Source organism: Spea bombifrons, chromosome 6, assembly GCF_027358695.1.
Source record: "Spea bombifrons isolate aSpeBom1 chromosome 6, aSpeBom1.2.pri, whole genome shotgun sequence".
Lineage (NCBI taxonomy): Eukaryota > Metazoa > Chordata > Amphibia > Anura > Pelobatidae > Spea > Spea bombifrons.
Genome location: NC_071092.1, coordinates 13,532,952 through 13,553,562, shown reverse-complemented (window position 1 = coordinate 13,553,562; position 20,611 = coordinate 13,532,952). Strand labels below are relative to the sequence as shown.

General features: G+C 37.4%; 1 protein-coding gene across 3 annotated transcripts in view; it reads left to right on the top strand.

Annotated features, from left to right (window-relative positions):
* Positions 1-11,976, top strand: part of C6H1orf21 (chromosome 6 C1orf21 homolog) — a 41,861-nt gene extending 29,885 nt beyond the window's left edge. For all 3 annotated transcript variants that reach the window (XM_053469772.1, XM_053469771.1, XM_053469770.1), the window contains 4 exons: positions 2,043-2,137; positions 6,571-6,641; positions 10,031-10,091; positions 11,403-11,976. In XM_053469772.1, coding sequence (XP_053325747.1) covers positions 2,043-2,137; positions 6,571-6,641; positions 10,031-10,091; positions 11,403-11,441 — 266 coding nt within the window. In that variant the 3' untranslated portion in view covers positions 11,442-11,976. The remainder of the gene's footprint in view (positions 1-2,042; positions 2,138-6,570; positions 6,642-10,030; positions 10,092-11,402) is intronic.
* Positions 11,977-20,611: the final 8,635 nt, after the last annotated feature.

Below are 20,611 nucleotides of genomic sequence, written 5' to 3'. Positions count from 1 at the left end.
AGATGGCGGTTGTGTTGGCAAAAACTCAATACTAGGCCTGGTCAAACGTGATAAACAATTTTATTGTTGCTGACTGTCTTACCATATCCGAATATAAAGAACAAGAAAATATTAGTTCAAAATACTGCAGCTTTGGGAAAATCTTCAACTGAATAAGGGTGGGATCAAAGGGGACTAAATATGTCCTTAATGGAATGTACAGTATGCAAAGGCTGATTAAATGGAAACGTATAATAAGGATGAATTGTCTGTATACAATGTACATCTCATAAATCTACTGCTGGCAGATTTCACTGGCACACATCTAATAACGGTCGGTTGGGGTTCTGATGCCTCACATCTGTCAGGCTCGGCAGATTGTAAGGACACAATGTATCAGGTAATCAGAGCAAGAAGAGAACACAAGGCATGGATGTTCGTAAAAATGTGCGTTAAAAAATAAATAAAAAAAAGATAACCCCAAACTGACTGTGGTATACTTATATGATGCCTTTTGGTGGTTATCTGTGGTGTCAGTTGGTGTAGGCAAGTCCATACAGTAATAAATTGTCAAATTGTAGTGTTGTGCTTGCTGCTTGCTTGGATGGATGACACTGGCTTCCGTTCAAGCATGATGTCATCAACTGGGCGGGGCTGGCAGGTACATAAAGACAGTTGACAGTTTTTCTTGGTTACAGTTAGCAGTCAGTATAATAAAAGCATCAGTTGCATATTGAAATGGTCATTGCATTATTACGTTATTATTACGTTATCAAGGACATAACACAAATTTAATCAGGTTTTCTGCTGACGCTTGCATGCATACATGGGAAGGAAGATATATATATATATATATAAGAATCGTTTGCAATAAACACTGTTTCCTAGTATATTCCATTAGATTCAGCGTTTCTCAATCTTTTTTTTGTTTTTAGTAGGACTCCATTATCCCACAAAAGGTCCAGATGGATCCATGCAGCCCCTGTTGAGTTTCCCCATTGCTTATAGTGAACCTTTTTTTATTGAGCTTTTTTTCCCTGTTATAACTTTCGGTTGTGAAATGTGTTAAATAGTGTTGACTGTTTGGGTTACATATGTTTTTAATAGGTTTGCTCTTTTTATGCTTTATTTAGTTGGCTCTGCATGCTTCACAGAGGCTAATTTTCTTCTGCTCCTGATTACCTGATACATTGTGTCCTTTCAGTCTGCTGAGAATGACAGATGAGATGTATCAGAACACATGCTACTCTGTTAATATTAGTTATCTTGCTATGGGAAGAAGGCCAGCTTTTCCTGAAATAGATATATCATTTCTTTATATTATACATGCATGCTGTCCCTTTTTGTTTTATTTTCTGTTTGTTTGCAAGCACATATATATTCAATCTATAAAAATACATTTTATGGTTGACATAAATGACATCTCCCATTTTTTTTACATGCTCATTTTTACATTGCTGTATTATTATGATTTTCATATTAAAGGAACACTTTTTATTGTCAAGACTGACATGATTTTGGTATTGTATCCGACCTAGGGGAAAGTAAATGTAGCTACAGCAACGCTTGCTTTGCATTCAATGTGCACTGAAAACCATTTTAAATTTCTAGCAAGTGCTTTATGAAAGGTTTTTCGCTTACCCTATATTTTGGAAGTGCCCCGATATCAGATGGTACAGGTTATATGGCTCATTTTGTATTACTAGGGGATTGGCATACTGTTCTGGAAAAAAGTGTAACTAGTATCGGTTGGTTATGAATAGATTGCAGTGATCTGTCATCCTGGCAGGGCAGTCAGTGAGTCAATAGCACAAGGCTTCTTTACGTTTTACTTGCATGTTCATTTACTTATAGCCATGACCGTATTTACCCCAGCCTTGCCCTGACTCGGCGAATGCTGTGGACGCGGCTCGATTCAGTGCTGCAGTTATTGTTTTCATATTATTATGATTTATTATTGATAATATAACAATGATATACCTCTTGTGAATAGTGTATGCAGTATTTATGTCATGTTTATATGTTTAGGTAATTTTACTGTTTTTTGTCTTTTTTTTTCTCAGATGAATACAGGATCAAACCAGTTGAAGAAGTCAAATACATGAAAAATGGAGAAGAGGAAGAGCAGAAAATTGTCTCAAGAAACCAAGAAAACTTGGTAAGTTACATATCATTCTACAGCATGCAGATGCTGTAGGCCAGAGCTCTGTTCAACTCCATAGTTGCTCCAGCAAGAGGGTCTGCATTGGCTCTTCATAACGTTCATAAGGTTCAACTATATGTTATTCAGGCCTAGCTTTACCTTTCTTATAGAGAATAGACTCCACGGAGTGCTGATTACAGCACTGTGCACACAATGTTCAGCCCTAGCAGAGACTGTTCTCAAACCTGTCTTTGAGGTCAAAAGAGGCACACGTCAGGGCAAAGGTTAAAACGGTCCTTCTGCACCTAAGGATCATGCTGATATCAGTGCAAAATACTTCATACAGTAGTGAATATTCAGTTGGTACAATGATAGTGACAAATATGTCGAGTACAGTAAGTTGCCCCGGACACCATTCCATGCTTCTATGTCTATGTAAGACACAAACTGAACATAGAAAGTTAAAAAAAAATAATTAAAAAAAATTGTGTGTTTTGTATTCTTTAACCCTCGACACAGCCTTAATGATAGCCGAGTGTAATGACCCACAAGTACCACCTAAATATGTCAGGCTCTGTCTGGCACATCCAGACGAATGAAGCAAGGTACATGCAAGCACAAGCCTTTTCTATGATGGGTGCAAGGTGATGAAAGACTCATTGCCCTACCATTTGCTCATCTTAGGTCTTCTGCAAGTGTGTAGGTTTTCAGGATCTATTAAATTGATAAATTATTATTATTATGGTATCTGGCAAAGCCAGCACGTATTTTAAGGACCTCACCAAAGAACATATTAACATTCTGAATATACTATATAAAAATGATAACGTAAGGAAAGAGTACTAAATAGACTAGCAGTCTCTGGAAATGCATTTGTACACATTTTACATTATGCTGAATAGTTTAGACCAGGTGTTGCAGTGCTTGCTGACTGAAGCCTCTTTTTATTCCTGTATATCCCCACATTTGGCACAATTTAGTTATATGAGAGGGGTTTCCACCCACACAAAGTCATTTTAAAGCTGCATTGATGAACAGCTGATGTGTCCTGGATGACTAGAAATCAGAGAGTACTCTATATATAGGTTTCCACCCCCATAGGATGAGAACACGGACTGACAACTCAGAAGCCAGGAATCTGTATCAATGCCCGTCTCTAGGTGCGTGGATAAGATCAGAAGCACAAAAAATTGTAATGGAGAAATAATGTAAAATTTTATGTCTCTGTTGATGGTTGAACATACCATAAACATCATGATATAAGAAATCTGATGTGCAGCTTTCACAGAAAAGTAGCGTGTCAAGGTGCTCTTTGGCAAAGTTCAGGTGGAGAACAATGTAACATTGGAGAGCAGTGGCTTCCTCATTGGTGTCCTGCCATGGACCCCATATCTGTTTAATGGTAGATCAATCAACAGGGACCAGTTTAACTGTGGACTGATAAATATGCACACTCTAGTTTAATTGATTGGACTGCAGGTTTGCTAACCCCTGACTCCAATTAACTTTTGTTGAAGTGAGTAGCCTAGGGGTTCACATACTTTTTCCAACTCACACTGTGAATGTCTGAATGATATAATACTATGAATAGTAAGTTGTGAGTTAGATAAAACAGATTGTGTTTGTTCAATAATTAAGTAATTGAGATTAATGTGCATGGTGGATAAAGCAAGACATCTGCCTACTGGCTACCTTGATGTAGGCGATATTGATTGTGCAGAACTAAAATATGGTAATTTTATTGATTCATAACTCTAAACTAAATAAACCTAAACAAGTGTAGGTAAATGATGTATAAAATGTAACAAAAAGCCTCTGTTGTACAAAGAATAATCAATTTAAACCACAAAAACACATATGGCTCATAGAAATTGGTCAGCAGCATAAAAATCTGAATATCAGCCTGATTCATAGAGTACCAGACTACACTAGAATGATTGTTAATACTGCAAAAGCCAAGAAATATGTTGGGGTGTGGACTATACCTCATATTGTACAATGGGGAATGCTGGTTGTGTAGTGTTTATGCGAATGCAGCAGACGCATTACAGTGTTATTTCTATGACTTGGTAATAGGAGCTTTTCTGTACCACAGAAACTGGTGACTGTGTTGAAAGGAGGCCCAGTCATACAACATACATAGTTGTGGATGGCAAACTCACTTTAAGGTGTTAGGCCAGAGTGCCAGTGGCACATACTGCAGGGTTTGAACCTCTTGGGAGAATTAGTGGTGCTATCCGCCAGAAAATGGGGAGCTTCCTCCAAGAAAGAATAAAGTATTTTGTTTATGTGAAACACTGCTTGAAGTGCAACAAGGACATCAATGGCGCAGACACTTGTTGCATCCTTGATCATTTAGGAATTACAAAATCTTTTATAAACCTGTTTTTGAGAGCTGTTATAACCATGTGGAATTGGACACGTCATACAAACTGTTATGGTTACCACTGAAACCCATCCGTAGAGCATTCCGTTACTAGTGGACCATTAAAAGACAAGTTGGCTGTATATTGGTGACGTTGGGTCAAATGATATAACAGATTGCCACATTCACGTAGTTATTAGAATTCTGTTTTAATTTGAGTTATACGAATAAAATGTAATTATTAAATAATTTTTCAAGACATGTCCTAGATTCCAGAAGCTACAGCTTTTTTAGAATTTTACGATATTTACTTTTAATTATTTACTAATATTTTATTTAAAAAAAAAAATAGTAAATGCACATTCAGGTATAGGATGGCTAATTTCAACTGCAGTGTGCCATTAACATGGAACATGTTCGAAAGTTTCCTAGCTACTCAGGTTTTCACAACAGGAAGGAACTGAGGTGAGACAACATCAAAGGCATTTTGAAGGCTAATTGAGGTCACATAAAAGAAAGGCATCTTATAAGACTGACAAAGATCAAAAGAACCGAGTTAGAGGAACTGATTAGGAGATTGGCAGTTACTGCTTACATTCTAAAAGTCATAGCAGAAATGCAGTAGTTGTGGGGCAAGCTATGACCCTGGAACTGATGGTCCTTCAACCCTATAATAACTATTCCCCATAGAAATAAACCATTTTAGAAAAAAAAACTGTAGCTCTTTTTTGTTTTCAGGGATATTCTTAACGTGGCTTTATTGCAAAAAATAAAAATTTACTAAATAAGGTGTATGGTATCCAAAGTACACCAATATTTTTATTATTGTTTTTAATTATTATTGACAGGCACCAGAGGCTCCAGTATGTGTAATCTATTAAGATGTTGACAATTGCTCTGGTTTAGCAAGCAGGATGGATACTGCATATGATCGCATGCACTTCAAAGCATGATAATATATGGATTTATACTGTTAAAGGGAAAAGAGTGACATCCTTTCAAAGCTTTATGAATGAAGTATAATATTGATGGTACAGATTATGACTTTACAAAGCGATATATTATGGTTCAATATATTGAATATAAAACTTCTGCTTTTTTGCCCGAAACTGGGTCACAAAGCCTTAGAACAGGGGTACGAGAAGAGTTTGTTAAAGATTTGCCCAATATTTGAAGAATTTAAGTATCACAAGCATTTTTATTGAAGTGAAATCCAGTAAGCAATAAGGTATTGGTTTTAATAAAGGCATTTAATATGCAATATCCTGGGGAGCTTAATGGTCCACTTAATGTTCATTGAGATACCACCAAACAGTTTGTGTTGTACATAAATAACTAAAACACTAGCAAGCCTGCTTTAGGTGAGCTGAGAAAATATCAAATGCCAAGCACAGAGCGGCCAAAAAATGGAAATATGGCAAATTGGGACAGATTTATACTTTTTTAATTTTATTTCTATCAAATTTAGAAATCAATACAAGAAATATGTTGGTATGGTAAAATCGTCAAGTGGCATTAATAGGACAGTAACTTGGTGTGTCCCACCATATCTTCAGCCCTTTATGGCTAACATTTTTCATCCCTCCTGTCAGTGGGTAACAGAACTGTAGACCCTTGAGTCTAGGAGACCATTTTTTCTCTCTCTCTCTCTCTCTCTCTCTCTTCTGAGAGTTCTGTGTTTCAGCTTCTTCACATCACTGTACATTATGAAGAGCCAACCCAGGTAGTCTATGTTGTAGGAAGAGCTTGGCTGGCCATCTATGAATGGTTATGTCAGCCATATTCTTATATATGCATTGTACATTATACAGGGCCAGCTCAACCCTTCACATTGGGCTAGCCTGCTAGCATTAGCTCTTTATAGTGAATAGTGATGCGAGAGAATTAAGACCACAACTCTCCTGCCAACTCTCTGATTAGTGAATTAACTCCATTGATTTAAGGGGCCCCTATTAAATATTGTCAATATCTCTAGCACATAAGCAGTTAATGTTACACATGATTCTGCATTTCTGTTTTACCATGAAAATAAACACAAACGCATTGACACCGTATAAATGTGAGTATTTTTTTTATATTGCAGGAGAAAAGTGCCACTCACAGTATCCGACCTAAAACCGAAGCTCCGGGACCAGGGCATCACCACCGATTAAAGTAAGTCAAACTCCTACATGGTGTTACTGGCAGCAGATCCAGCTTCGTATCTTCATAATACAGTATGAAACTCATAATTGTGGCACGTCTGATTTATTCACTGCAAAATGAAATCATTGGATATATATATACTGTTTTTTTAGGTATTCTTGTCTGTTACCCTTATAAAAGTATGCAATGGGGCAAATAGTAATCAAGCATAGATACAGCAGGACAAATGAATACATTTGTTAAATTATTGTAAGTTGCAGAGATATAAACATTCAAATTCTATAAAAAGATAGAAGATATAATGTGGGAGATGCAAGTATAGAGATAAAACCTTATTTACTAAATTGCTGAACTGGGATCCAAAAAAAAAGATTTTAAAATATTTAAGTACGTCTGCTGTAGTAGGCTTGTAGACTGTGAACTTGGAGGGATGTTTTTTTACGAATTACATATTTACAGGCCCGAACTTACCATAAAAGCCCAGTTGGTCGCTGACCAACAGAGCCAAGCAGTCAGTGGCAGGCTATGCCTGTCTGCACACTGTGGGCATAAAATCGGCCACACTCGCGTCATCAGGCAACCAACGGCCTTAGCATGCCAGGGCTGCCCCATCATCACCAGTCCAGCCGCGAATAAGTTGAAGATAAACAATTCTGGTGCAATATTTTAGTACGTGGTCTTATCACCATAGCAACAAAAAAATTAGTTCAGCAGTCAGGATCTGAAGCAACAGTTTAGACAAATCTATTTGTAGTAATACCTTCATTAAGTTCTTGTTACTGAGTGCATATTGGAGTGCTCCAACCTGTAAATATTTTTGCCGATTTGACCACAATACATTAAGGTTCCTTATTGGCTCTAGTGACAACCACTGCTGGGAAGTCTCCATATCCCCCTAAGTACCTAGAAGCTTTTAACTGGGATTTAAGGGAAGTCTACAGAAGTGTCTTATTCTGCATTGCACCTCTGCTCATTCCTTGCCTCGTTTCCATATAGCGATGCCATGCAAAATTCTAATTTCATGCTTTTTATAGTATTTTCTGTAAATATGATTTTACTACAATCCTTTTTTTGTGTTTCCCGACATTCTGATGCCACCTGCTGGTAATTTTGTGTGAGACTTTGAAAGGATTTAGACAGTCAATGACCACTCCAGGAAGATGTCTTCTTTTGCTGGGTTTCTGTCTTTAAAACAGAGCATCAGACAGTGGACTGGATTTAATGGAAGAAATAAATCTCCCACAAGTAATTGAATAGCAAACCTCCTATAAATTGTAGTGTAAAAGTGAGGAAAAAGTCTGTGATACGCGTTATCTTGTTTAATCAATCTGGGTCATTGTTTTCCAACCTATGCACAGATTGCACTTCAGTTATTTCTGGTAGATTTATCTCACAAAAAACACCCCTCACATTTATGTAAATATTTTATATCTTTATTATATCTTTTCGAGTCAGTGTACAGCCTGTATAACAGTGTAAATTAGCTGTCCCCTCGAAATAAGTCAACACACAGCCATTAATGTCTAAACCTTGGCAACAAAAGTGAGTACACCCCTAAGTGGAAATGTCTAAATTGGGCCCAATGAGCCATTTTCCCTCCCCGGTGTCATGTGACTTGTTAGTGTTACACGTTCTCAGGTGTGAATGGGGAGCAGATGTGTTAAATTTGGTGTTATCGCTCTCACACGCTCTCATACTGGTCAGTGGAAGTTCAACATGGCACCTCATGGCAAAGAACTCTCTGAGGATCTGAAAAAAAGAATGGCCTACGCTATAAGAACATTGTCAAGACCCTGAAACTGAGCTGCAGCACGGTGGGCAAGACCATACAGCGGTTTCACAGGACAGGTTCCACTCAGAACAGGCCTCGCCATCGTCGACCAAAGAAGTTGAGTGCACATGCTCAGCATCATATGCAGAGGTTGTCTCAACCAGGTGAGGAGTACAAAGACAAGTGTGTCTTGCCTACAATCAAGCATGGTGGTGTCATGGTCTGGGCCTGCATGAGTGCTGTCGGCACTGTGGAGCTACAGTTCATTGAGGGAACCATGAATACCAACATGTACTGAAGCAGAGCATGATCCCCTCCCTTCGGAGACTGGGCCACAGGGTAGTATTCCAACATAACGACCCCAAACACACCTTCAAGACGACCGCTGTTTTGTTAAATAAGCTGAGGGTAAAGGTGATGGACTGGCCAAGCATGTGTCCAGATCTAAACCCTATTGAGCATCTGTGTGGCATCCTCAAACGGAAGGTGGGAGAGTGCAAGGTCTCTAACATCCATCAGCTCCGTGATGTCGTCAAGGAGGAGTGGGAGAGGACTCCAGTGGCAGCTGTGAAGCTGTGGTGAACTCCATGCCCAAGAAGGATAATGCAGTGCTGGAAAATAATGGTGGCCACACAAAATATTGACACTCTGGGCCCAATTTGGACATTTCCACTTAGACATTTCCGTTTAGACAATAATGGCTGTGTGTTGAGTTATTTTAAGGGGACAGCAAATTTACACTGTTATACAGGCTGCACACTCACTACTTCACATTGTAGCTGAGTGTAATTTTTTCAGTGTTGTCACTTTTGTGAGATACTGTATATCTGGAATTGAATCCAGCCCATCATCCTTAATGAAACCTTTAGTGTTAAAAATACTTGTTTGGCATCACACAAATAACAAAGTAAATGTTATTGACGCATCATATTTGTCCATCTTTAGAAACAACCTCTCTTAGCTTCTGGATCATGGCGCATCTGCCATCCCAGAATTTAGCATTCTTATCCTCTGCAGAGAATACAACTTAATGCTTCATTCATCCGCCTAGTTCCTCCATAGATTAAGCCTTATCCAGAAAGTGTGGCAACACATACCTTAGTATGCGGACGTAATACAATTAAATGGACACTTAATGTATAGTGGATATCTCTAGACACTCTTGCAATGGGCGGTATTGTGTGTGTATATATGTAATTAAAAAGAAAATATTTACTCCACAGTTGTAAGCAATAACTGAGTGTAACCTTCAAAATAACAGATTTTTGCTTGCATGCATGCAAATACATAGAGCAAACACTTAAGAGGATCCTGATGAATCCCTCTGTCTCCTCGTTTGGTCGAGCAGAGCAATGTATGTGTGTGCATTCTCACCTCCAGACAACTGCACCGCGCTTAGCGCAAGAGTCCCAGGGGCCTTAATGAGAACCGCATGCTTTCGCAGAAAGTTAATTTCTGCCAGTTATTGCCTGCTTTTTATAACTTTTATTTTCCTCAATGCATATTTTGTTCCATAATACTATGAATGCACATTAAAGTGCGTACTAAGTGCTTTAATATGCCACCCTAACAATGTAATAGCCTGACCATAATTTAAGCAATGACCATTTCTGATTCTTTTCCCCAGCATACACACCTCTGAGAGCCAACAGGAGTTTTTCAGAATGCTGGATGAAAAAATTGAAAAGGTAATTCTAAAATAAAAAGAATATGAAGCAGATTATCATTAGCTGATCAGTGCTGTAAATTTTTTTTTAATATTCGCCTTTTTCTTTTAAATGATCCAACAGTTAAGAAATTTGAATGATTTTAAGCCTGATTGTCACAGATATCCTTATTCAGTGGACATATGTGCTATGTTGTAAATACAAGGGATGAAAAAATGTTTGGTGTTTTCAAATATTATTAAAATGATGAACCCTATTAAAGAAAAAAAGTCTATAAACAAAAATTACACATTTTATAGAAAAGAAAAAACAAAAAGTTTTTGCCCCATTCTCGATTTCTTCTATTTTTGCTTATTTATTACATTCAAATATTTCAGATCATGCAACAAATTTTAGTATAAAACACACACAACTTAAGTAAACACAGAATGTAGCTTTTAAATGATCATATCATTTTACTGAAGAACTGGTCTATAAATCTATAGAACTCCAAATAATTGATTATTGTCCTGCTGGATAACCCAACTGCGCTCTAGCTGTAGGTTACGAACTGGTGGCCTGACATTCTACTTCAGGATTTTCTGGTAGAGATCAGAATTCATGGTTCTACCAATTATGGCAACTCGCTATAGCAAGCAAAGCAGCCCCAGACCTTCACACTACCACCAGCGTGTTTGACTGTTGTATGATGTTATTACCATACCTGGGAACTCTCCGGGTTTGACCCGGAGAATGCCGGGTGAGAGCTCCTCCTCTGGTTCTCCGGGTCAAGAACTGAATCCTCCGGGTCGCGAGAGCAGGGTCTTGACACGCCCTGCTCTCCGCCCATTTTTCCTTTAAATGGGGGTGTTTCCCGCTGCTGTCAGTGGGACCACCCACCAACATCAGCGGGACCGCTCGCTGACGTCAGTGTGCAGTCCTGGACGCGTCCCCCAAGGGAAGGCTCTGGGTAGCCGGAGCCCAGAAGTTCCCAGGTATGGTTATTACTGTGGAAATGCTGTGTTATGCCAGATTAATGGGATCCATATCTTTAACAAAATTCCACATTTGACTCATCAGTCCACAAATTATAATCCCAAAAGTCTTAAGAGTCACCAAGATGTGTTTTTTTTTTGTTTTTTGGGGGGGGCAATTGTGAGGTAAGCCTTGTTTTTGCCTTGCAACTTAACTGAGGCAAGTGAGGCCTGCAGTTGTTTACATGTTAGTCTTGGGCTTCTTTTGTGACCACCTAGATGTGTCGTCGATGAACAAAAAAATGCAAAAATAGAAGAAATCAGGAAGGGGCAAACAATGTGTGGCATATATATAATTTCTCTGCATTTTTTTTTTAAGGGTCGTGATTACTGCTCAGAAGAGGAAGATATTACATAGCTTCAGCTCACAGAGACGTGCAAACCCACTGGATATTTACTCTGGGATAGAATCCTACAGACAGTCCTCATCGAATACCACAGTAAAACACAGTATTTCAAAATGAACTATGGACTTTCATTTTGCTGCTGATTTTAATGCTGTATCCTTGCAAATGCTTATTATTCTGGATCTATGATATGGCTGTCGCCTACAAAGAAGCTGGTGGAGTGCGGTAAGAGATTTTATTGCTACCAATTGTTAATCCTCCCCATTCAGACTTAAAAGGGCCGTCTTGCCGGCATCACTGGTGGTAGTGGGTGTTTAATACATAGCTGTGTGTTGCATTATGGGAGCAAAGGGCTGGTCTGGCAGAACCTATCGTTAATAAGGATGTTTGGGTTCTTATTTTAGTGCCCTCTCCCCACTTTAGGAAGATTCATACATATTGTACAAGATTTTCAATCATGATGTTTGACCTGCAGCACATACAAGCGTCCACAACCATTTGAACCCTCCCCTTTTTTCTACAAAAATAAAAATTTGTGAGTTTTTATGTTTTTGTGAGTTCTTGTTTTATTTTTTATTTTATCATGTTATGACACAAGATAAAAAAACTGTGTTAGGTGTATCTCATAGACATGAAATTCATGCATACCACCTGAATGTATTTTGATATCAGCACATGAGTTTATGTGTATAAAGGTGTGTAAACATGGATAAATCCTGGGATTGTTGTAGCCATGGCTTCTGAAATGTTTCTGTCGTGCCTAATTCTGGATTTAAACCCATTTATTTGGCTTGTGAATTTTACATGGATATGCATAGCATTCAATGTATGTGTATGTATAGAATTTATATGAAAATGTAGGTGCTAAAACAGTATATGACTGGAAGTAGTTAATGGATCAGGACAAAAAGTTTAGTCTCCCACTGCTGTTAAGACCTCTAACCAAGACTTAAATGACTACATTATCTCATGTTCATGAGAAGCAAAAATGCTTCTGCATATTTGTTGTGTTATATGTTTATATGTCAGTGTTTATATGTATTAGGTCTGCCTAGATGTTTATAGTATATTTAAAGGTCATTGTTTAAAAAGAATTCTCACGTAAGGCTTCATTAGGACAGAAGAGCTCATAGGATGCAGCTCCTGCACCTAAAATGAGCCACCTAAATAGTCGTCTTCCATCTATGGTTAGGGTCATCCCATTATCTTAACCGTGCACACAAGGTCCGTTTCTGGGTCCTGTGCCTAAAACCTTTGCACAGAAGCTCCAGAATCGCTCTTCGGAGTCACTAACATGTAGAGGCAGATAGGTAGGTGTTTGAGAACAGAAGTTGCCTTATTGCAACCTTTGACAACCATAATCTTGTCTGCTCTAATAAGAACAGGCTTATGTTTTGGTAGTAAATTTAGAATTTGTTTTTCAATTATTATTCTATAAATCAAGTAAGTTGGTTCCTAAAATGAATATTTTTTAAACCATAGCATATATATATTTCTTGTTGAAACAGAAACGGTTGATTTTCTTAAATTGTATGTGTGTACATAGCTATAATATATTACTGATTTATATAAGGAGAAATCGTATTCAATCAAAACACACCTTTTGTTGCTTATTACTTTTTTGTTGTTGTTTTTTCTTAAATTCAGCATGTTTTTATCACCATTACATTACAAAAAATGTATTTACACACATCTAAACTCTGGAAACACAAGTAACGGGGATGTTGATTGGTTCAAGCAGTTTTTGTAAAAAAAAAAGTCAGGACATCAATCAGATAATGCTTGCCGTGCAACAGGCTGTTTCCATAAAGAAAGCTTTTAAACTAGATCTCTCCAAAACTATTAAACCTGTTGTGAAACAAAATGCACAAATGTTAGTTTCAAATAAATGCCGTGGTGATAATAGCTTCTGTCCTATTTATTAGTATCTGCATGTTATCCTTCCCATTATGTTACCTCTGCCTTATTTTTGAGTTACTGATTGATGTTCTGACAGTCTTTGTAGGGGTGAGTGGAAGAGAACTTCAGGACAGGCAGTGAGTTGGTTAGATTTATTCATTAAGCATAAAGATTTGATGGCAACCATTTCCTTTTACAGCATATGTTGCAATCAGTAATTATTCTTACACCTTGACTTGTATAGATTAGGATAGGAAATCCCCGTCCCCTGGGCAAGGAGTGTACATGGCCCGAGAGTTCCATTCGGGTTGATTTTATATTTGTGTATGGTTAAAGAAGTTAAGCGCGGAGCTAATTTCCTTGATACTGCAGGCATAAGTGTGAATGAACCATTTATGAACACATAGTTTAACACATATCAAATAGCCTCTTCAAGGAGAACTTTGTCATCTTTTAGCACAGCTACAGTAATGAAACTTTGTCTGCCGATTATTTTATTTTTTGTTTTGTAATAATTCTAATTATTTCTAAGTAAGTATTGTATCTACCCTAGAGACACCTATAATAACAAATTATTGCTTCAGTGGGGTCAGATGTGGAAGTAATGAGTCAGGGCATGTGTATGATTCAGTCCAATTTATTAGTAGGCCTGGCTATGGGGATCTAAACATTAAGTACTGACATCTGTGGTGTATACATGGTTTACCAGAACTGCCATCTGAAAATCTGATCCTGATCTGATTCCTCCTTCCATATACCACATTTGCTCAATTATAAGACTTTTTTTCAGAGCAAATGCTCTGAAAAATAACCATCGTCCTTATATTCAAGGTAGTCTTCTAATCACACCTCAAATAAAGGTCTGACTACAAGACTAAGATCCAGATCCCCCGCAGCGCTGCAGGGAAACCGGATCCTCCTCCGGCAGCCTCTGCTGCTACAGGGGCTTCTATGATCGAGCGCAGGCGTCACATGACCTTCTGGTACTCATTCATAGAAGCCACGGCAGAAGTACCAGCAACAGAAACTGAGGTTGTCTGCACGCATTGCACAGACCTTCATTGGCTGCCCCAGTAGACACCAAGGAATTGGAAGCACCGGGAGAAGTCTAGGAAAGCACTGGTAAGTCGGGGGAGGGTAAGAGTGGCATATTGGGGGGGTGTAAGGGCTTTCTGGAGTGGCATATGGGGGGTTAAAAAGAATATTAGGGAGGCAGAGTGGCAAATAGGGGGTTAAAAGGCATATCTGGGAGGCAGAGTGGCATATAGGGAGTATGAGGCATATCTGGGTGGGGCAGAGTGGCATATAGGGAGTATGAGGCATATCTGGGTGGGGCAGAGTTGCATATCTGGAGCAGAGTAGCAAGTAAAAGGAAATAAAAACAAAAAATTCATTTTTCTCAACCATAGTTTTTATTAAATAGTTTACATGTGAATTAATATTTACTAGTAAAACTTTTTTTTTTTCTTATAGGGTAGTCTTATATTCAGGCTTTTTCTTTTTTTCCAAATTAATCTTCAAAATTTGGGGGTCATCTTATAATTGTGCAAATACAGTAATACCCCTACCGAAACCTTTAATGTGTAGATAATTTGAGGAGTCAAATCATATCTTGCCTGTGCTAAATAAGTTAAATTTTACATAGTGGGTGGGATACACTGTAACGAGGGAAGAAGCCTTGGCGAAAAGCAAGAATCTTGAGGAGCCACACGTACATGACATATTAGAAGTTGGAGTAGATGCCTGGAGAGCCTTGTTTAAGATTTTGCGCAGGATGGTGATGGGAAGCAAATTACTAAATTCTTTATAGTTGTGGCAGTCAGTGCTGATTATGAGAAAGATGTATGTAACATTATTTTATTCTTTGGGATTTCTGTCATTAAGTACAGGATATTTTAGAATGCATAAAAAGCTTAATATATATCGGAATAACTGTGGCCACATTGTCAATATGGGATACAGTCCATTGATTCAGTCAAGATGAGAAGTAGACAAACATTTCTGGGGTTAGAATGGTGGAGGGGGGGAATACAAACTGGGCAGAAGGTGACAAAATAAAATTGTGTAATTAAATAAAACAACTTATCTGCCTTAGGGATAAGCTGCAAATATACAGTCTTGTTGCTCCTTTAAAAAGGTGTCAGGTGGTAATGAGGCATTAACTGATATTTAGAAGGATTTTGAATGGAATCTGTCCCAAGGAACAGATATTTGGGCAAAGGGCAAACTGTATCAATTTAATGTTGAATTTTAACCTGAAAGTGTTCATGTAGAACGGATTTACTTGCATATATTAAAATCTATTCTTGTAATATTTTATATTCTGATCTTCCTTTTGCCACACATAATCTCTATGGACTGTATTGTACAACTAATTGATTAATTGCACTGTGATATTTCATTTAATTGATTTTTACTGATGAAAGTAAATGCTGTATAAATATAGTAAATGTATCCTTAAAATAGAAAATGCTGACAGTGTTTTGCTTTTATAAAGCAAGTTTTTAATTGGTTTTCTGGTTTGTTTTGAAATGGGTTAATTTAAAATAAAATTGGTCTCTTCAACAGAACCTCTCTTTGCACGTTATTTCAAGTGATTATTCATTCATCCTTGGAGATCATGTCACACCTGAAGGTCATGATCATGGACTTGTGTAGACCCCAAGCCCTATAGCTTTGCCGTTAATTGGATAAACACGTCTGTTGGGTTCACATCAGACCTCAAAAGGGGCTTTGTGAAATATCAAATATTACGACATTCTGCTTTTCTCTTTAAAACATACATCATAACTTATGTTTTAGGCGATTTGTTCCTTTCCTGCCCGTGAGTTTACTGGGTAAGACACAATCAATAACATTTTCTAGGTTGCAGCCTTTGGAGGCTTGTGCGATGGACCATGGTTTTTGGTGGGGCCAAAAAAGAGACCTCACCCCTGTAACTGGATTATTTAGAAGTGGAGTATATTATTATTATTATTATTATCTTATTTTATATAGCGCCAGCAATTTACGCAGCGCTTCTTACAATACATGTATTCAAGGGGTATAACAAGACGAGAACTGACAGGCTAAAACAAACCGATACATTAGGTGGAGAGAGCCCTGCTTACAATCTTAAAGGATATTCAATGGTATTAGCAGGGAGAGCAGGGACAATCGGACATACCCTTGTTCGAGTATTTGTTGTACCAACGACTTAGGGGCAGAGATATTTGCTACCACCTTTTATACAAATGTACTTTTGTTTATGTTAGGCGTTTGCCTACCAATAGTCTCCTACTACCTCTGATCAGTATTATATGTATATATTAATTATGCTCCAAGTATACATATGTCATGCAACACAAGGGTTACTATAACAATTAACTTTTTATACTAGATTTTTCCCACCATCATGTATGCTACTTTCATACTATAGTTTTGTAGGGTTTTTTTTCTGCACAGTACTTAGTAGCAGGTCTCCGTGTATTTAACACTATAAATCACATTTTTACTAATTTCATAAACAGATTTAACTTGAGTGATAAAATTACTTACATTCTCAAGAATGCCGAGAGCCTCTCCCAAACCATGAAATAAATTGAAAATGAATATTTTAATTCAAATTGATCTATGTACAGTTCTTTATTAAATCTTTACAATCATGTCAAATACACAATTTATATATACACAAGGATTATATACACTTGCGTCCAGGCTTTTACAGTACTAACAATCTATTTGTGCCAATGCACTTGTATGCCAAACATTATCCATATTTTTAAAAAAATAAGGTGGAAAATTAGAATCTGATACAATATTCAGATGTGCGGATAGAAGGCGGTCATACTTTATTGTAATAGATTGCTCTGGTGGAATTAAAGTAGGCAAAGATGTGGTCACACTTCATACTTGAATGCCACTGGATTGTTTAATGTCACAAAAAATCTTTATACAGTATAAAATTGTAAACACGCCAAACATTTTTGTGTTAAGGACCAGTGGACCGATGAAATAGTCATGTCAATATTCATTATGAAGGGCAAGATGGGTTCAACGTACAGGGAAACGTTTCACTGATTTAACTAGACACTATACAGGGCCAGGCCAGCGCCTCCTGCAGTAGAGGCTGACTGGGGTAGGTCTTCATAATGTATAGCAACGTGAAGGAGCTTCCCTTTAATGAATAAATCCCAATATTACAAATATGAAGGAAGACTTTCAGAACCAGGCATTAATTTATAGTATTATAACCATATCACAATACATCATTTTTGTTTAATGCAATCAGTCTGATGGACTCCAATTCCTGCAACTTCCAGCGACTTATGAAAATATGACGTATTCTGTATCGATACATCCCTTAAGTATTCCTGTATACCAGTAAGTACATGTTTAAATTATAATAATAATAAAATCCATAAAAGTGGATATTGTTAATTTAGGTGTAAGTGCATATTAGCTGTTAATTGAAAACGAGAATTGTATTGCTTTACGTTAGAAGCATAAAAATAGATAAAATAATTATGTCCTGAATTGCAGGTAAATTGTGATGTCTGTGCGCTTTAAGTTGTTGTTAAATTTGCCAAGGATCCAGTTAGACCAAGCATCACGTCATTTGCTTTGGGGTACTAAAGATCTTTAATCAATCATACACCAGCAAAATAATGCAGCAGCCAAACGATCGGGGAATAAAATAGACATTAATGTTGTAAGTCGCAATGTAAATGTCCAGTATACCCCAGTTAGCGACAAACTCTCAACCCCGATTATCTTTGCAGTCTAGACCAACACGTCACCAGCTGTAAGACACCTTCCCCATTGTCACTATACATTTCATTCTCCCCTTATTTTAATATTTTAATTCATTGGGGTCATTCTGTTTTCATTATTGTGAAGGATTTAGCCACTTTATAATAACAGCAATATGTAATATTCTCTACAATAGTAGCACAATTACCAGAAATAAGCTAAAGCCACCTTGATACAAAACCTTAGAAAAGCCCTAAATTCAATATAAAATAAACCTCATTGGATGGAAAAGCCTTGCTTTGGTAAATGTTACAATAATATATTAGACTATGGATTTCCATTAAATTAAAAAGATATGGTAGAATACCGCATAATCATCGATTTGAATTATATTATTAAATGCGTTATTTCTAAAACTAGTTAGCTTTAAAATGTAAACAAGATGTCTGCATCAATCCTCTCTCCTGTTATAGTAAACCAAATGCAAGCTTTACCCTTTCCATAAGTAAACCATCTGAGGTAGATTATTTGAAAAGCATGCAACGCTCCATTGTGTGTAAATATATATATATATATATATATATATATATATATATATATATATATATATATATATATATATATATATATAGCCTTAAATTTTTAACCCAATGTGCAAAATGATGAAATCAGGCGCTGGTGGCCAGGTGCACGCTGGTAAAAATGTTACAGGACCTGTTCTCAGCACAAGAGGCAAGTAGAAATGTTAAACAGTAATCATCTACAAGTCATATACAGACAAATACACATTCTCACTCTAACCCAGTTTTTTTTTATGTTAAAACTTAAGTGAGCATTTTTTTTTATATTTTCAATAAATTTTCTTTGCCAAAGATTAATTGCAATAGGAGCCATAAAGTGGCTTTTGTAGAAGACTAGGGCTGGAATGGAGAGCCAAGCCAGAGGACTGATGGCTGCTGTAATACCGGCAGTGCTCGCACCTTAACTAATTCTCGCTCTCCGGCAGTATTTTGTCTCGGCTTAGACCCCTTTAACAATCCGGCCTGAGCTCTCTTTTGGGTCCAGATCATATGTATCTTCCCAGCCTCTCTAATACGCGATTATGCTTAAAAAAATATAAAAGAAACAGAAGATATAATTATATAGAATCAAAACCATCAGATTAACTCCTTTTCTCAGTTTACCTATACACTATGCAGGGCCAATGTAGCCCTTTAATTTATAGTTAGATTACTGGCATGAAGTTGTCATCCCACTACAACCGTACAGCGTATAACTGGCTTTGGTCCAAAAACTTCTGGTTTGCTTCTCTAGCTTTTTAAAAAAAAATATTGGGGCAGTGCCATCATATCAGGTAAGCAGAACCTTTAAAGAGTGATGATTGGCAGTTATAATTCACAGTAAAATACCCATGAGAATCTACGATCATTTAATCACAGCTCACAGAAGAATACATTGAATAAATGTGGTTTTGTAACATTTCCGCAGAGTTGCCCGATTGATCTGGCTATGAAATGTGTGCAATTCATTCCCTGACCATCCCCAACGACTATTTACTTTCAATTTCCACGGCACAACAGCGAAGGTTTGTGATGACGCTATTACCATTTATCTAGTAAGCGAATAACAAATTGTAGGCAAGCATTCTAAACATAAGTAAAAAGATGCAGAATCATTTTATGCCTATAAAATAAATACTTTTAAAAAAGGTTGCGTGTTATATATTTGTGTATATTCCAGCTGTGTTAGTTATTGGCACTAATCGCAGAACACAACTGCAGCGCTGAATTCTACAACGTGTCAAAATTTGTCTACAGAATGATATTCCAACATAGATCGGAAACATTATATAGGGTTTTATTCAGCACAGGGAGAGTAGTCAGCGTTGTGGTTTCCGCTCCTCACTTAACTCTTCATTTTGAACGACCAACCCTGGCAAGTTTCTGCAGGGTGAAGGGCTTACCTGGCCCTGTATAATGCAACTTACTGATTTAACTATACATTATACGGGCCAGCCAAACTCATGCTACAGCAAAAGCTCACCGGGTTTGTCCTATTATAATGCATAGTGAAGGAGGGACGTTGGAATAGACCCCATAGAGAAACATGGGCAGGAAAATGGATGTCATCTCCACTAGCCAAAAAGAAAAAAAACAAACTACCACGCTTACATTTAGATCTAATGAATATATACGGGGCTTATTCAATAAACTGGGCTTTCGCACATAATGTTGCTAGAGAGCTGCTTTCTCAACACCATAGCTTTATTACGATTTATGAACGGTTAAACCTAGAAAAATAAATGCAAGGGTGAGATGATTTGCTCAATCTCACCTATTTCACCAAGGCATTATACGGGACCAGCTCAGCTCTCTCTGCAAAAAAACTCTCCAGCTTTAGTGACTAAACCCCCTTCTATTTAACGCTATTGCCACCGATTCCTCAGACAACATCTGAAATGATTCACTGAAATGTTAAGTATTTATTGTGGATAGATTATGCAGATATACACTTCATATTGCCTCTAATAATCGAGTTATCCTAAAAGGAC